This window comes from Muntiacus reevesi, chromosome 4 (assembly GCF_963930625.1).
Source record: "Muntiacus reevesi chromosome 4, mMunRee1.1, whole genome shotgun sequence".
Taxonomy (NCBI): Eukaryota; Metazoa; Chordata; class Mammalia; order Artiodactyla; family Cervidae; genus Muntiacus; species Muntiacus reevesi.
The window spans coordinates 140,460,337-140,477,412 of NC_089252.1; the positions used below are offsets into that span (position 1 = coordinate 140,460,337).

Consider the following 17,076-nt stretch of genomic DNA (forward strand, 5'->3'; position numbering starts at 1 on the left):
AGGGCTTACTGCCTTCCCTCTGCCCTACACAAATTGGCCTTCTTGTGCCCGCCTCCTGGTCTTGTCATCATGGGCTCGGCAGGCCGATGGAGCTGACCTGTCCAGGCTCCTGTCCCTTGGAATGAGTGTCTAGTGACCTATGTGAACAGGGATGTGGGGGCCACCAGAGTTGTGGACAGCTGTTTATTTCACATCTAATGGCCATTTTGCTGAAATGCAATTATGTGTTAAAAAATTGTGAAATCATTTGGCTTAGTTTTGGAGATTTAGTTTTGGAGAGCTAGGACATAGCTGTTATTTATATGGTTTACCAAATAGGAATTTAGATTTGTCATGCCATTTATAATTTTACCTTGTTCAAAGTACTCCCTGTCTCCCTACATAGAATGTAATTGGTAGGTTGGGAGTTTGATTTTGAAAATTGGTAGATTAAAGAGTCTTCATATAGATTAAACAGCAATCAAACAAAATTCTGTTTAGTGCAACCTTTCCAAGGTGCAGCTGATGATCTAATTATATGGGGTAACATGATACAATAAAATTCAAAATTCTAGAAAAGAATCTGGGCATTTTCCTAGAGTTAAAACAGGATTCAACCTGAATTTTTACATTTATGTTTCTTAAAAAACTATGATCTGTGGCCAGTATCATGAAAGGACATAAAAATGTCATGCATTTGAAATTAAAATGTATTAATTTGCTTTCAAACATAACTGAGTTTAATATTAATAATGAATAAAGTGATGGTTTTATTCATAAATGCAAAATGCTTGTATGTGTATCTATGAAACTCCTATTTTTTTCTTGCAGTGGTGGTCAAAATATAACCATCATGGGCAGAAATTTTGATGTAATTGACAACTTAATCTTTTCTCACGAGGTAAAAGGAAATGTAAGTCTTCAACTGCTTTGTAATAATAGTTATCTTCAAAGATGATTTTTGTTTTCGTCATACTGAAATATTTGTTCTTGTTCAGTCACTAGTCGTGTTTGACTCTCTGTGATCCCATGGACTGCAGCATTCCGGGCTTCCCTGTCCTTCACTATCTCCTGGAGTTTGCTCAAACTCATGTCCATTGAGTCGATGATATGTTGGGGATACTTTTGGTTTCTGTGCTTTTGCGCTGTTATGAGGTTTTACCTGTTGCATGATATTACCATCTGTGCTCCAATGGAAATAATAAGACCTCAGACTTGGAACTGCGAGGTGTGGCACAGAGGGAAGAGGGATGAACTGGAAATGACAGGAGCTGCCCTCTTCTCCCTTGGTGATTGTGGCCAGTCATGTTAATGAGACTTATGAACACGTGTGAACATGCCTTCTGAGTGGCTGAGGTGTGATGTAAAGATGAATGTTTCTGGGACGAGTAGGGGGTGGTGGTCCCACTGCCCTTAGCGTGATGCTGTTCAGAGATGCAGTGACCTGCTAAACCCCTAGAGAGCCTGTCATGTGCTTCTCCTCTAGCCCTGTCTCTCTCTGAACTGATTTGGCACCTTCCTTCTGACCTCACCCCCTCTTGCCCTTCATCTCCCCGCCCAGGGGTCTGGACCCCATCCCCACTCAGCTCTTGCCCCAACACAAGCCACACACGGGCCTTGTCATGGGAATTGATGGATTTCAGAAGCAGGCTGGGGCCACTGAGTGCACATATGAGTTCTTCGTGAATGCTCTCCTCATTCTCTCTTCCTCTTTCTGTTCTTCCTTCATGAGAGATGTGATAACAGCCTCTCGGAGGCCCGGTCAGACCACTTCCTGCCAAAGCTGACAGGCGTGCGAGTGGCCAGAAACCTGGCCTCTGCTTGGGACCAGTGTGGCTTCTGGCCTAGATACAGGAGGCCTTCCTAAGTCGTCCCAGAGCCTTGTCAGGATGTGCATCCACGTCCTGATACCCTTCAGAGCCAGTTCCGAGCCTCACATTGTATCTGACTCCAGGTCACGTCTCCATGATGTCAACACCTCCTGTTGAGTGTTTTGTATAGGTTGACCCTCTGACCAGAGGCCTTGCTTGCATCTGTAAGTGAACTTGCTCTCCCTCCCAGTGCTGTCCCTGAATCAAGTAGAATTCATTGAGTACCTGCTGTGGGCAAAACATTTTCCCAGGTCTAGGGGACCAAAGAAATAAGAGAGTCATTGCCTTCATGGTGGGAGATGGCTAATTGACTGGGATGGAAAGCTGAGAGCACAGGGTATCGTTAAGTTCTAGGTCCACTGACTCTCTTCTGGCTCAGACAGCCCACTGTGTATTTCTAAAGGAAAGGATAATTAAAATTGGGCAGGTTTCAGCAGGTCTGTGGTGTGGAGCATGATAGTAGGACTTGGGCAGGTGGAAGCAGGGAGGGAATTTCAGGTACAGAGGAGACAAAGCTACTCAGAGGCCCCTGATGGGATTATCAGTGATATTCCAGCTCTGCTGGAACCAAGAGGATGGGTTGGGAATGAACCATAGGGATGGCTGGAAAACCACATTGGGCCATAAGAAAGGATCAGACTGAAAATGTTGCCCTTAATTCTGTAGATGATGGGGAGGTATTGAAGATCTTTGAGCAGGGAGTGGTGTGAGGTTAAGTGCCCTTTATGAGGATGAGTCTGGCAATGTTGCACAGGATCATATGTGGAGGAGTAACTGAAAAAAGCCTGAAAGGTCCCTGAGGATGCTCGTCCCAGTATCCAGGGATGCTGGGGAGATGGTGGAGCTAGAGATGACTGGTCATTTCTCTGGCGTTGTCCTTGGAGAGAGTATGTGAATGACATCCTGGGAGTGAGGCTGGAGGGAAGGAAGAAAAGAGGGCCTGAGACAGAGTCTTACAGAACAGCTTCATTTGAAGGTGTGAAAGAAAATAAGATGGCCAGTGAAGGTGGCCAAGAACTTTCTTTGGAACTGCGGAAAGAGTATTTCAGATGAGGGGAGCTTGTCACAGGCATGGAAATCCAGAGAGTTAGAATATTGAGGTTAGGGGTGACCCTATCACCAGTCATCTTCCTGGAAGGTATCTTCAGCAAAAAGCCAGCCTGCTGGGGTTACGGCTGTTGAGAAGGGAGAGGCTGTGGGTTTTGTGGTTTTCTTCATGCTGCCAGAGACATGAAGGAGAAATTTGGGGCAGTCGTTTGGAAAGGGGCTTAAAGGGGAAGGGAGGTTTCACTCGTCCATGTCTCAGCGCTTTGCATCTGATTTTCTCACCTGTTGCTTCTTTCTACCCTCTTTTCAAAACTCCAATATTAGACAGCAAATAATAAAGAAGAAAACGCCCCACCTAGCAAATTTCATTTTGTGAGTTTTAGTTGCTCTTCTTTAGACTATTTGTCAACCTCCCCTCTCCCGGCAGCTTTCTCTGCCCATCTCTTTGTACTCCTGAAAATGACAGTATTTATATTTGCTTATTTGTTTTAAAGAAGCCGGTAAAGCTGTTGTTGTTTAGTCCCTAAGTTGTGTCTGATTCTCTATAACCCCATGGACTGTAGCCTGCTAGGCTCCTCTGTCCATGGAGTTCTCCAGGCAAGAATCCTGGAGTGGGTTGCCATTTCCTCCTCTAGGGGATCTTCCCCACCCAGGACCCACGTCTCCCGCGTTGCAGGCGGGTTCTTTACCAATGAGCCTCCAGGGAAGCCCAAGTCTGTAGAGTAGGCCATCCTTTCTGCCTTGTTTCCCATCTTTGTGCTCTTTCTTTCATGGGGGCTGTGTTGTCCCTTTTACTTTTGTTTTCCTCTATTTTTTTGCCAGGCCTGAAAAGCATTTTCCTCCTTGTGGTTAGTGATTTCTGCTAAAGCACAGACATTACCCAACACAGGGAATTAAGCCAGCAGCATGCAGGCCAGCAGCTGGCCTTGCTGAGGGACCGGCTCCTCCCTTCCTGCAGTTTCCGAGGACTCAGCCTCAATGCCCTGAAGGACACACAGGCGCGTTGGTGCAAAGCCTTCCCCTTTCTCTCACTGACTTCTTTCCAAGTACCCCTTTCCCCTCATTGTATTATCTTCTGCTTTCATTATTACTGATAGTGTTAATAATCGTGTTAGCATTTGTTGAGGGCTTTTTTGCGTGAATGTGTAAGCATTTTCACATGGAGAGTCTCGTTTAATTTAGTGAGCCCTCCTCTCATTTAGGGTTAATTCAACCCCTTGAGGTGGGTAGTACTATTATCCCCATTTACAGAGGAGAAAACAGAGGCACAAAGGGATTCAGTTGCCCAAGTCACTTAGTTCCTCAATCCCAGAGCTGAGATTCATTAATGAAGCTGTCAAAATGCTTTTTTCTTCTCCCTCAGGTCTCTGAATATTGTATGGCAAATTACTGCAGATTTTTAGCCCCCAATTTAAAGAGTTCAAAAGGGCCTACAAATGTCACTGTGAAGCTCAGAGTCCAGGAGACCGCCTTGGATTGTGGAAGCTTGCAGTACCTTGATGACCCCAGATTCACAGGTTATCGAGCTGAGTCTGAGGTGGACACAGAATTGGAAGTAAAAATTCAAGTATGTCTCTCTCATTCAAGGTGTGGTGGGGGGGATGTACTCCCCTCAACCAGAAAGGTGTGTTATGTTTGTGAGTTTCCACATGTGCCCAGATTTCTTCATCTTGTTCTTCACAGAAAGAAAATGATAACTTCAACATTTCCAAGGAAGACATTGAAATTACTCTCTTCTATGGAAACAATAAATCATTAAATTGCAGCTTTGAAAATATTACTAGAAATCAAGATCTTACCACCATCTTTTGCAAAATTAAACACATCACTGCTGCAAACAGCATCGCCACCTCTTCCAAGAAAGTTCACGTAAGTCACCTGACAATCCTACCCGTTAGTTTTACCTTATTTGGAGAGATTCTGATAGTTTATGGTGAACAATGCCAGGTTCCTGATCTCCAAAGAAGAGGATTTAGCTTCAGACACTCAGAACTTCATGTGGCAGAAATTTTGTTACAGTGGAAAAGGGAAAGAGGAAGCTTCTGACATAGACATCAGAAGGGGGTGGAGAATTCCCCACTTGCTAGTCTTTTCAAAGTCTTATGTTCTTTTTCAATTGGTTACTAACAATAGAAAGGTCTTACCAGACCCACTCCCACAACATACATCTTTTTTTTTCCCCACAACATACATCTTAACATAGCAGGATTTGTTAAGAAGGAGAACCATGTCCTCTAGTAAGAAACATTGTTGTTATATAATCATTAGTACAGAACTTAAGGAAAAACATACTCTTGAGCAAGATAAGTTGCTTTGTTGTGTAATCATTAGCTCTGGGCTTAAAAAAAGAATAACTTTCTTTAAGAAATAGATTGTTGCCATAACAACTCAGAGCTTAAGGGGAAAAAAAAAGTCTTATATGTCTAAGATGAAGGAATGTAGAAAAAAAAAAGTTTGTCCTTTTCTCCTCCTTGACGGTCCCGGACCCCTCTTCTCCTTGGGGGCCCTGGACTCCTTATCAACCTATCTAAGAATTAACTCTCTCAATTCCTTGGCTAAACCAGAAGCCAAGATAGAATCTTTTATGGATCCTTGGGTCTTCACTTTAAGTGAAGATAAACAAAGCTGGTGTCTCAGGCCCAAGCATTATTTCCCCAAAATAGCTTGCAGAATCCATCCATATGCCTCTTGGAATGGCAAAGCATTGAGCACACCATTGTTTATAATGATAATGTCTTGATAGCTTTTGTTCTAGCCATAGAACAGTCTTTTGTTCTAGATTGTAGCATCTGCAAGCAGAATCTCTAGACCCCATTGACAAATGAGCTGTCATCCGTTGCCTGAATGCAGAGGTGACATGTCTTAACAGAAATCCAGGATAGGGTCTCCCCAGCACTCTGAAAGTGACCATAGAGGCTAGTGGAGACCAGGTAATCTATGGGTCATGGGCTGCTTCTTCCTCTGTGAAGCCACACTCACTGCATTTAATCTTTTCCCGGACATGTTTGAGGGTCCCATCACTGGTATATTTATGTCCCACAATAAAGACATGAGACCATGGGGAAGGGAAACATATTGGAAACCTCCATTTTCAGTGCTCATGCCATATGAAACTGCACAGTTTCTGTCCCTCCCAAAATGCTTTATCATCTAGAGTCATAAATAAACGGATAAAGGACAAGAAAAGAGAACATTGGACTGGAAGGCGAAACAAAAAATGTGTTCATGTCCCAGAGGAACCAGTTAATAGCTGTGTGACCATAGATAAGTTGGCTTTAACTGAGCCTCCCTTGGTCCATCGGTTGTATGCTAAAGAGGGTCATAATAATTATAAAATGAATAACAAGAGCTAAACCCACAAGTGCTCCCAGGTGTCAAGTTAGTTAAAAAGAGCAAACGCTAGCATTCTTCATTGTTCATGACTCATTCCTGAATGCCTGCACTGGGACATAGGGATGTAGCAGAGAAGAAAACAGAACTCCCCCCCAAAAAAGTCTGCCTTTATGGAGCTTACCTAATGAGGCATGCAATATAGAAAATAAATTGAAAGTGTGTTAGATGGTGGTAACTGTTGTAAAGAAAAGTGAAGTGGAAGGTAGGGGACAGTGTTGCAAGGTCTCTGCAGGTGAGCAGCAAAGGGCTGCCTCTAAAGACGACTTTTGGGGACTTCTCTGGTGGTCCCAGCTGGCACTAGTGGTAAAGAACTCGCCTGCCAATGCAGGAGACATAAGAGACGTGGGTCCGATCCCTGGGTTGGGAAGATCCCCTGGAGGAGGGCATGGCAACTCACTCCAGTGTTCTTGCCTGGAGAATCCCATGGACAGAGGAGCTGGGCAGGTTGCTGTTCATAGGGTCGCACAGAGTTGTATACGACTGAAGCGACTTAGCATGCATGCACATAGCTAACCTACTCAGCTATCCCACTTAGCTTGCCACCTCCTTTTGTATCTTGGAGAAAACTATGTTGGGGGAAAAATGTGTTCCTCACCTCGACTGGGTCTAATGACACTCTTTGTACTATTAGGTCAAGCTGGGAAACCTGAAGCTCTCTGTCGAACGGGAATCAGTTCTTTCCACCTGGTATTTTCTGATTGGGCTTCCCATCTTGCTAGTGTTTGTCATTTTTGGTAAGTGCCCTGTTTAATTTTGTCAGAGAAATTATTCCCTGGGGCCTCTCGGCAGGCAGGAAGACTTTTCTGCTTCCAGGGGCAGTTTGCTTCAGTTGAGTATCAGTGGATGAAAACCCAAATCAAAACTTCAGGAAAGGGCTAATAGTTTCACACTGTGGGCTTCCTAAATATTTTTTTAGGATGCTTCATTAATAAAAGGCTGAATTACAAAGATGATACCTTGGTGTTTGAGAAATATAATCCACTTTGCTTCACTAAACTCGTGAATTATGATGACAGATGTCCCATTTACATTATTTCCTTGGAATTCCTCTGGGATATGGGGCTCCCGGGACTCGGTCATCTCATCCTGCCTCCTCACCCCAGTAACAGCCACACCCCTGACCCCAGCCCTTCCTTTCTGACAGAACTGTATTTTGGAAGTGTGATCTGTAACGTCTATTAAAATGTTCCGCGGTTCATCGAGGCACAGTGATCCCGTGGTGGTTGCTCGCTGGATGACATCCAGCCCACCAAGGTGTCTTGTTTGACTCAAGTAGCATTTTTAAAACGTTGAAGTCACTGACAACATTTTAAAACGAGATGCTTCACGTTGTTTAAAATTACTTGAAAATTGTTAAGACCTGGATCGTCGGATCCTGATGTTTCCATAGCATGGGTTTGCTAGAGCTGGGGAGCGGCTCTGCCTGGAGGGAGGGCTGTGTTCACCACACTTTTGCCACAGACTCAACCACTCCCTTCCCTGGTGGCTAAGATGGTGAAAAAATCCACCTGCAATGCAGGAGACCCAGGTTCAATCCCTGGGTCAGGCAGATCCCCTGGAGAAGGGAATGGCGACCCACTCCAGTATTCTTGCCTGGAGAATCCCCAAGGACAGGGGAGCCTCGTGGGCTACAGCCCATGGAGTTGCAAAGAATCAGGCATGAATGAGCGACTAACACTTCCACTTTTCCACCACTCCCTTACTGCTCCACACAGGCCATTTAACTCATCTGAGGACCTGGTTCCTGTAGCCATTCAGTTTTTGACCTGTGTTTCTGAGCTGCTTTTCACTTTAAGTCTGTTTCCTCTTGTCCTCCTTAAAAAAAAAAAAAAGAGAGAGAGAGAGAGAACTCTTCTCCAGAGCTATGGAGCCCTTTCAATTTCTTGTCTTAGTATAGGCCTTGCCTTTCTGATGGTTTTCCATTAGCAGTTGCTCAGTTTCCTTCCCTATACTCACTGTCTCACTCACTCATCCATCCATTCATGCATGTATTTACATGATGTTTATTGAGCACCTCTTATGTTACTGATAACTGTGCAAGACTCTGGACCTTGGGACAGTGAGTTCAGTCCTGGTCCTTTCTCTTGGGGAATTCCCGGTCCAGCGAGGATAAGATTTATATGCATTGTTAACTAGTCTGATGGAATGAGTTCATTCTGTAGAGACCTTGTTTTGTACTGTTTGTTGATGATCATGTCAGGTATTTGTTAAGCTCTCCCAAGTTGGCCACCACTAGTACGCTTCTAGAATCCAGAATTGGGCCTGATATTTTAATAAGGTCTTGGCCGGTGCCGGCTTTGAATAAGAAGATTACTCGTAAATTCTAAATGCTGAGCTCAACTTTGAGAAATCCACTGCTGTCAGGCAGCTCTCCATAGAAGAGTCTCATCATGGAGTCAGTAAACTTTGTGACTCCCTAGGAAGGTCTGATCTCTTCCCGGGCTCTCTGTGACTCTTCTTTCCTCTCCCTTAACTTTGTTGGTAGAGACTGTTGATGCTCTTTAAGGTGAGGAGGGCTCCACTGACATGTGGCTCTTGATTTCATGGGTACCTGAAAAGCCCTTTAAACTTCTCCTCCTCTTCTTACCACGTGTCAATAGCAGCTTCAGTAAGTGTACCCTTCAGTCCATCAACCATATCATTAGTGAAACCACTAACCACACCTGGCCTAGGGCTGCCACCTATGAAACACCCCCTGGAGATTTCAGCCAGGAAAAAGTCACGACTGGACGGACGTGGCCTTTAGCTCCCTTTGCAGGCAGTGAGCTGGGGCTGCCTATAGGGTGGTCTGCAGACCAACCGTCCCAAGCGATGCTCCTGGGAAAAGGGTTCCACAGTCAAGTCAATTTGAGAAGCACTGCCTGCTCCACCGTTTCTTGAAGATGCATGATGCAAGACTGTTGACTGTGGAGTAGTCCAGCGCAGAGCTGTATAGTAAGTCCCTACATACGAACCTTCAAGTTCGTGAACTTTCAAAGATGTGAATATGCATGTCAGCCCCTGAATAACGCTTGTACTGTACTGCTGTACTTTTCAGGGTACTATACTATAAGATTAAAAATGTGTTTTTTTTTAATTTTTTCTCTTTATGTACATGTTATTTTTTTTGGAAGTATTATAAACCTGTTACAGTACAGTACTGTGTTAGTTGGGTACCTAGGCTAACTTTGTTGGACTTATGAACAAAGTGGGCTTACAAACCCACTATCAGAATGGAACATGATGGTATGTAGGTGACTTACTGTATTGAATTTTATTTCCTCCAGCACAATTCACATCTATTGGTAACAGGATCCTTTTATCATGAAATTTCTATTAAGAGAAGAAAAAATTTCTAGAATAGTAAGGACGGTTGACAATAGTAAGGACAGTTGTTACCTATGCTTTTTTAAAAAGAAGCTCCAAATGCTTTCTGTGAGTTACTTCTTGGAATCCTGTCAATATCGTAAGGAGGCAGGCACTTTAACGTAAGGCAGCCAGGCACAGAGATGCTAAGAAACTTACCTGAGGTCACACAGCTAGTTAATAGCAGAGCGGGGGCATAAACCGAGTGCCGAACTTGTTCAGTATACTGCGTCTACAGTGCGGGTTAGAAGCAGAATGAAGTGGAGAAAGAAGCAATATCCAGATGGGGGGGTTCTCTGTGGACCACTCACGCTGTCACTCCATTTGATCTATGCAAGTTTGACTCACGTAGCTCACTGTGGATCTGTGGGATTTTTTCTGCATTTAAGGTTCAACTTTATTTCTCCGGGGATGTTTAGAAACATTAAAACAGAACAGAACAATATAAGTGGCCTGTGGCTGTAGGGAGACTTGGCTTGTTTCATTACTTTTCAGCCAGCTGGAATCTTTGGTTACAAGTGAAGGTTATTTGATTTAGTTTTTACTTTGAGGATGAGTAATTTTTTTTTTTTTAATTTTTCTGTTACATGTGAGCATCTTCCTCTCTAGAGTGACCCCTCCCGGGGAATTTTTCTTCTTAGAAGTTCTGCCTCTTCCGTGCTAGTCTTCCTTGCTTTCCCTCTGTTACAAGAACTGTAAAAGCTGGTTCTGTTTTTTCCTTTTTGTGTTTTAACCCGTCAATCTCTTGCTGGATCTCTGTCTCTGCAGTGGCCGTGGGGGTGACCAGGCACAAATCGAAGGAGCTGAGTCGCAAACAGAGCCAACAGTTGGAGCTCCTTGAGAGCGAGCTCCGGAAAGAGATACGTGATGGTAGGCTCCAAAATTGTATTTGTAGAAAACAAGCCTTTTTTATTGTCTTTTTTTTTTTTTTTACCCTTAAATGGAACCAGCCATGTTAATGAGAACCATTTATATGATAGAAGACAACTGAACAGCAGGATCTAGGCCTGGCTTTGTATTTTATTTCAGTTTCTTCGCAGCCAACCAAGTAATTATCTATTGTTTCTTCTTTAATGAAAAGCAAGGTCATACTCTGTGTTAGACAAAACAGCAGAAGATCTTATCCGTTGTTGGTTGAGTTAAAATATTGCTCTTGGGATTCTGTTTCGCAGGCTTTGCTGAGCTGCAGATGGATAAATTGGATGTGGTTGATAGTTTTGGAACTGTTCCCTTCCTTGACTACAAACATTTTGCTCTGAGAACTTTCTTCCCTGAGGTAAAAGAGCATTGATCATCTTCCTAAGGTTGAGACTTGAATAATAATGAAGGTGCTTGTTGCTGTTGTCAAAAACTGGTGTTTGCTTCCAAGGCAGCTGCAGATAATGTGCTTGGTACAGAATAATGGCTTAAATCTGAGCAGAGCGGGGAGGAGGAGAACTATTAATTGGATTGATGAGGGTAGAAAGCAGTGATGGGTCACTGGCAATTACTCTTTGTCCAGTAACAAAAACCTAGGAGGGACACAAGTTCAGAGTGATGATTTTTGCTTTATTTTACTACCAGTTTAGAACTGAATTTGTAGCTTGGGAAGTGAGCTAGTTTATTTAAAAATCAATAAATTGTGGGCTGGCCAATTTGTTGTGTTTATCTGCATGACTTCCATTGCAGCCACTGGATTATTCACTATTACTTCACAATTGGAGATGGAAAGTGCTGTTGGCCGAGAGACAGGAACCTAGACACGCGTAGAATTTGAGTTAATAGCAGCCATTTTTAGCGATGTAGAGTTTTACGGTTCTCTTCAGCAGTTATTCTTCAGCTAATCCGTTGGTGTCACCCTCATTTAGCAGAAATAGCTGCATGAGATGATTAATTAATTTGTTCTAGGACTCTAAGGAGTAGTCTCCTTAACCCTTTGGGTTTTCAGTCTCACGTTCTCGCACCTCCATCTTCTCACCCACTCGCATAGCCTTCCTCATTCACCCTCCTTAGTCTTTGGCAACATATAGTCATCCTCCTACCATCACCTGCACATCCTGATACCCCAGTTCTTCCATATTGCCCTTTTATCATCCAGAACTGGTGACCACATTAAGGCTTAGCCTCTGGAACACATCAACACCAATTACCAGATTTAAATCTAGATTCCTAAGCAAAGCCAGAAATCTCTCCAGGCCGAAAGAGAGCTTGTATTACTTTACCAGCAGCTTCTCAGCTTCACTTGGCCAGAAGCCTAGAGTTCAGAAACCCAGACACAGGCAGTAAGCAATTTTCAGTTTCTCTATCATTCTAGAAGCAGACACCGTGATATGTGATGCTGTGTCTGGAGGTTAGGGTACCTCCATAAAACACCTACCGTAATGTTTTTTTTTTTTTTTTTTTTGGTCCAAGACCTTAGTGTTGTAAATCAAGGAGGCTAGAAATAAGACCTTAACTTTTTGCACTTGTATATATTTTTAAAGTTATCCTCCAAGAATATCAGGCACCCAGACTTACCGTTTGGCACCCCTCCATTTCCACGGCAGAACGCCGCCTGAGGAGGGGAGTTTAATTCCCTGAGTCAGGATGACTGTGCCTGGCCTCAGCAAAGGTTGCACCACGAGTCCTATTTCCCAGCTATCTGAGATCCCCATTAAGAATTTAATAGCAGTAAAATAAGAGATTTCTACCATCTACAGGAGTAGTATGTGGGCTTCTATAGTTAATGATTGCCCTTGAGTGCTGAAGAGAGTAATCTGTGGCCTGCAAAAAAAAGTTTTCCTGTCTTCTAAATTCAGTAATCAAGAGCAAGATTGAGTTGAGGAATGTAAAAGAACACTGTTGTGAGTGTTTTAAAAAAAAAAATCCCAGAAATAATGCTGTATTATCTTAAAAGAGAGACTTTTGCAAGAAGACAAAATGATTTAACTCAGGGTTCTGTAGCATCTCAAATGAGCTGGGAAGACCCGGGAAAAGCAAGCATACATTTGTTAGAACCCCGTTGTGAAGACCTGAGTTAAAATTGAATTGATAATAATTAAGAAAGGATGTGAGAACAGGGGAAGGTATTCTATGACGACACCAGATGAAATGCATTCTAGACTTAGAAGCCCCAGTGTTGAATAGGCCCTTCACGGATAAATCTGGACCACATCCTCTAGGCCTGGAAGTTGGGAAGTGGGGAGAGAACTTGAGTGATGAAAACCTACTCAATAACAACAGGCAAAACCCAGAGGAAATGGTAGCTTCTCAGAGACCAAGTTTTACCAACTCCTAGTTTTTTGCTCTGCTAGTTGGGTTTTTTTGGATATAGAAGCCTTGCTTTAAATTTTATCGGCAACTTTGTTTTACTGAAAATAGAAGACATAAGGGTAAGCAGAGTATCTAACCACTTGGAAGAGAGGAATTTGGATGAAAGGAGGAAGGAGCCTTTGAACCCAGGGAGCCAGAGCAGTATTTCCCTATTTGAGGTCAAGAATTCATCTGTTTAAACTGCCTATCGACATAAGGTTGGTTCAGCAGAAAAATATTAGGAACTAGAAAATGCAAACCTGGGGTCTGATTTTTCTGCTTATTACTAGCAGAGAGTATAACCAAAATAGTCTGAGATCGTCTGCTTGGGCTAACAAATTTGAAAATATAAGGCAAAAATTCTCTACAGAAGAAATTCACTTTAATATAACTTACGGTTTCAATGATTACCAAAACATTTAAAAATAACAGAATATTTAGATTTATATTTTCATCCTATTTACTCACTGTTACACATCATGCTTTTTAAAATTTAATCATTTAATTCCAATATGATTTATGATACATTAACAGAAACTCAAATTTCAAAGTTTATATTCAGGGGCTACACAGAGCATAACACTTTAAAATATTTTTAGAAACCCGCAGGGCAATGACATTGTGGTTTAGTTTGCTGTTAAATTAGTGATTAAAAAAAAAACAATGATAGCTGATGTGAAAACCTTACTATGCACTCGTTTGTTTTATTTTCACACCTAACCCATGAGGTGGGAGTCATTATTGTTTCCATTTTGCAGATGAGGAAAGTCAGGTTCAGAGAGGTTGAATGACTTGTCCGAAATCATGTGACCAGCAGGTGATAAAACCAGAACTGGAACCCAAGTCGTTTGACTCCAGATTCTAGCTTTGAGCCACCCCTCTCCGTTCAGTCTTGAATAACATTGTGTATTGAGACAGTAAATACTTCTAAGCGAAGACTTGTATAAACTTACCAATACAACTCAGTATTTATCCTTAGAAGGTAAATGGCTTGAGAAGTGGTCTGTACATTTGCATAATCTTCTTTTCACCACCACTTCTTTAACTTTTGAATCAATTCTTTTAAATGCCTTCATCTGTCAAAAAATGGGATTGATGCAATGTTAATTATTCTTGGAGGCTTTCCGAAGTCACTGGTGTTTCTTGAGAGCTGGATAATTATTTATTATGTAGAGAATATGCAGTGAACATAAGCCCAGGGGCTCTTCAGATTAGCAAATAGTGTATTAAAACGAACTCAGGTTTTATAACAAAAAAACACTCTTCATTTCCTTTGGATGTTATGAATAATAAAAGTGTCTCCTTCCTCTCAGTCAGGTGGCTTTACCCACATCTTCACTGAAGATATGCATGTAAGTCTCTAAGTTTTCATTTTTAGCCCATGACTGCCTGACTTTCATAGTGTCATCATCACCATCCTCATCATCTCCATTATTATTTAGAATTGTTATTGTGGGCGTTTGGGGATCACAAATTTGATATTAAATAATTCATTGTCTTGAAAACCCATTGTGGATCTATTTTCTAACTTTTAGTTTATATATTTATATTATGTTATATATTTTTTCAGAACAGAGATGCCAGCGACAAGAATGAAAGTCTCACAGCTTTGGATGCCCTAATTTGTAATAAAAGTTTCCTTGTTACTGTTATCCACACTCTTGAAAAGCAGAAGAACTTTTCAGTGAAGGACAGGTATCCATCAATTTGTTTATATTTTGAAAGTGATTAAGTAGAGAGAACAAAACCTGAGCCTCATTTTCTTTCCAAACTACAGCCTGAACTTGGTGTCTGAGAACCCGCATCTCTCAAAAGGTTGGCTGTTTGGGTGGCCACGCAGTCCTAGTGCCTCCATTGCAGATCACAGTGCCCTAACACAAGTTCTATTTTGAAGAAACACACACATGTGACCCCCCCCCAAAAAAAGCACCCTAAAAAACCCCAACACCAAGAAAGAAACATGAATCCTGAGTCACAAAAGCAGAAGTGCTGTTTTTTATTTTTAAAACACTCTGAAAATTCAGGGAAGACATTCACTTCTTTTTACCGCTCTAGTTTGAAGTTTTAGAGCTGAAAAACATATAAGATGACCTGAAGTTAACATTGATATATGGTTTTTTTGGATCGAAGGCTAAAGTAGTTGAAACCTAGATGTTAAAAAAAGCACCCACGGGGAAGCACCCCATTAGCACCCCGTTGCTGGGCCCCTCATGTTTCCTTGGAGACGGCTATCAACACCAAGCAAGCCCGCAGATGATGGTTAACCGTAATTAACCGAGGCTCTGGTTTTTTCTGGGTTTTTTTTTTAATGTGCTTTTTTTCCATCATCTGTGTATCTTTTTTTTTTTCTTTTTATTGAGATATAATCGACATACAGCTCTGTAGAGGTTTTAGGTGTATAGCATGATCACCACAATCTGATCTCTCTTTCTGAGTTTGAGTCTTTTTTCTTTCATATGCCATATTTAAGTGAGATCATACAGGATTTTTCTTTCTCTATTTCATTTCACGTGACACCCTCAAGATCCATCCTTGTTATTGCAGATGGCAAGATTTCCTTCTTTTTGTGGCTGAATATTATTCCATTGTACATAGGCATCACATCTTCTGTACGCATTCATCTGTTGATGGACACTTCCGTGTCTTGGCTATCGTAACCAAGGCTCTGTTTTACGCAGGTGTCTGTTTGCTTCTTTCTTAACCATTGCCCTGCAAACCAAGCTGGTCTACCTAACCAGCATCCTGGAGGTGCTGACCAGGGACTTGATGGAGCAGTGCAGTAACATGCAGCCTAAACTCATGCTGAGACGCACAGAGTCCGTGGTGGAGAAACTCCTCACAAACTGGATGTCTGTCTGCCTCTCTGGTTTCCTGCGGGTAAGTGTCGCATCCCTTGGCAGTGTCAGAAGTGAGACGATAAGCAGTTATTTTCAGCAGATGCCAGGATAAGTCCTGCGTTCTCCATGGTGTCAGTATTTAACTGCTTTTAGTCTTGGTCTTTACCAGGGGCACATGAAGGGGAAGAGAAAATTTGCTTTTGCTCTGACTGGCCTGTGCAAGTGTAATTCATTTAGAATTTCCTCAGGTAAGACTTCTCTCTTCTTAAAAATTGTATTATAAGAAAATCAATGTGAGACCTACCCTACTCACAGATTTTTAAGTGTACAAAAAGTGTTATCTGTCAGTACAATGTGGTACAATAGAATTCTAGAACTTCCCCTACGTGACTGAGCCTTTACACCCATTGGCTTTTGCATCCATCTTCACATGGTTAATTAACACATGCTGACTGGAGAGAACATTCCTTTCTTTCATTTTTTTTTCTTATGTCTGGGCTGTGTGGCGTATGGGATCTTAATTCCCCAACCAGGGATCGAACCCATACCTCCTGTACTGGAAATGCAATCTTAACTACTAGACTGCCAGGGAAATCCCTGTGTTTCAAATACTGATGAAAACACACACTTTTTAGAGCCTCTGAAGCATCTGGGAAATTGCTGTTTATCTACCACTACACTCGCTGTGAGCTAATGACATTCAATTCCAAGTGGTCATCTCATGTAAAAGCAAGTCTCCAAAGAGCCCCCCGCCCCTTGAGTTCACTTTATGAGAGTTACTACGTGAATATGGTTATAATGTAATCGAATCTTGGAATCTTTTCTTAGGTGAGCTTTTCACAGATGCCATGGGTAAGAGGGCGTGCCCGGAGCCTGCTGCCTGGTCTGAATCTAGACTCTACCACTTACTATAGACCCCAAGCAGCTTTTTAGACCAGCCTGGGCCTTGAGTTTATAACCTGTAGAATGGAAGAATGTTTTAGGGCTGTTCTGAAGCATAGATGAAAAAATGTTTGCAATTGCTTGGCACTGAGTAAGCACTCCATAGATTGTGCCCATTATTATTATGAAATATTAATAGGAAAAGAAGTGAGTTCTGTTGAACCCAGTCTCCATTCTACCCTCTGAGGCCCCTGGTGCAGGAGGTTCTTATCCTTCTTTAATTTCACCAGCCATCCAGATTCCAGCAAAACTGCATAATTGTGTATTTGTAGCTGGTTCCGAAATCTAATTAAAGTTTGAATAAGATACACTGCTATGCCACAGGTTTTAGCAGTGCTACTTAAGTTTAGATCCAAAAAGCAGTGCCTTAAATAGGCTATGCTTAGAGTTTA

The 17,076-nt window shown here is 42.3% G+C and overlaps 1 protein-coding gene across 1 annotated transcript in view; it reads left to right on the forward strand.

Moving 5' to 3' along the window:
* PLXNC1 (plexin C1) overlaps positions 1–17,076 on the forward strand; it is a 150,150-nt gene that overhangs the window by 91,758 nt on the left and 41,316 nt on the right. Inside the window, exons 12-20 of the mRNA XM_065934213.1 lie at positions 811–892; positions 4,261–4,464; positions 4,581–4,766; positions 6,922–7,024; positions 10,404–10,505; positions 10,808–10,911; positions 14,219–14,257; positions 14,476–14,600; positions 15,584–15,782. Coding sequence (XP_065790285.1) covers positions 811–892; positions 4,261–4,464; positions 4,581–4,766; positions 6,922–7,024; positions 10,404–10,505; positions 10,808–10,911; positions 14,219–14,257; positions 14,476–14,600; positions 15,584–15,782 — 1,144 coding nt within the window. The remainder of the gene's footprint in view (positions 1–810; positions 893–4,260; positions 4,465–4,580; positions 4,767–6,921; positions 7,025–10,403; positions 10,506–10,807; positions 10,912–14,218; positions 14,258–14,475; positions 14,601–15,583; positions 15,783–17,076) is intronic.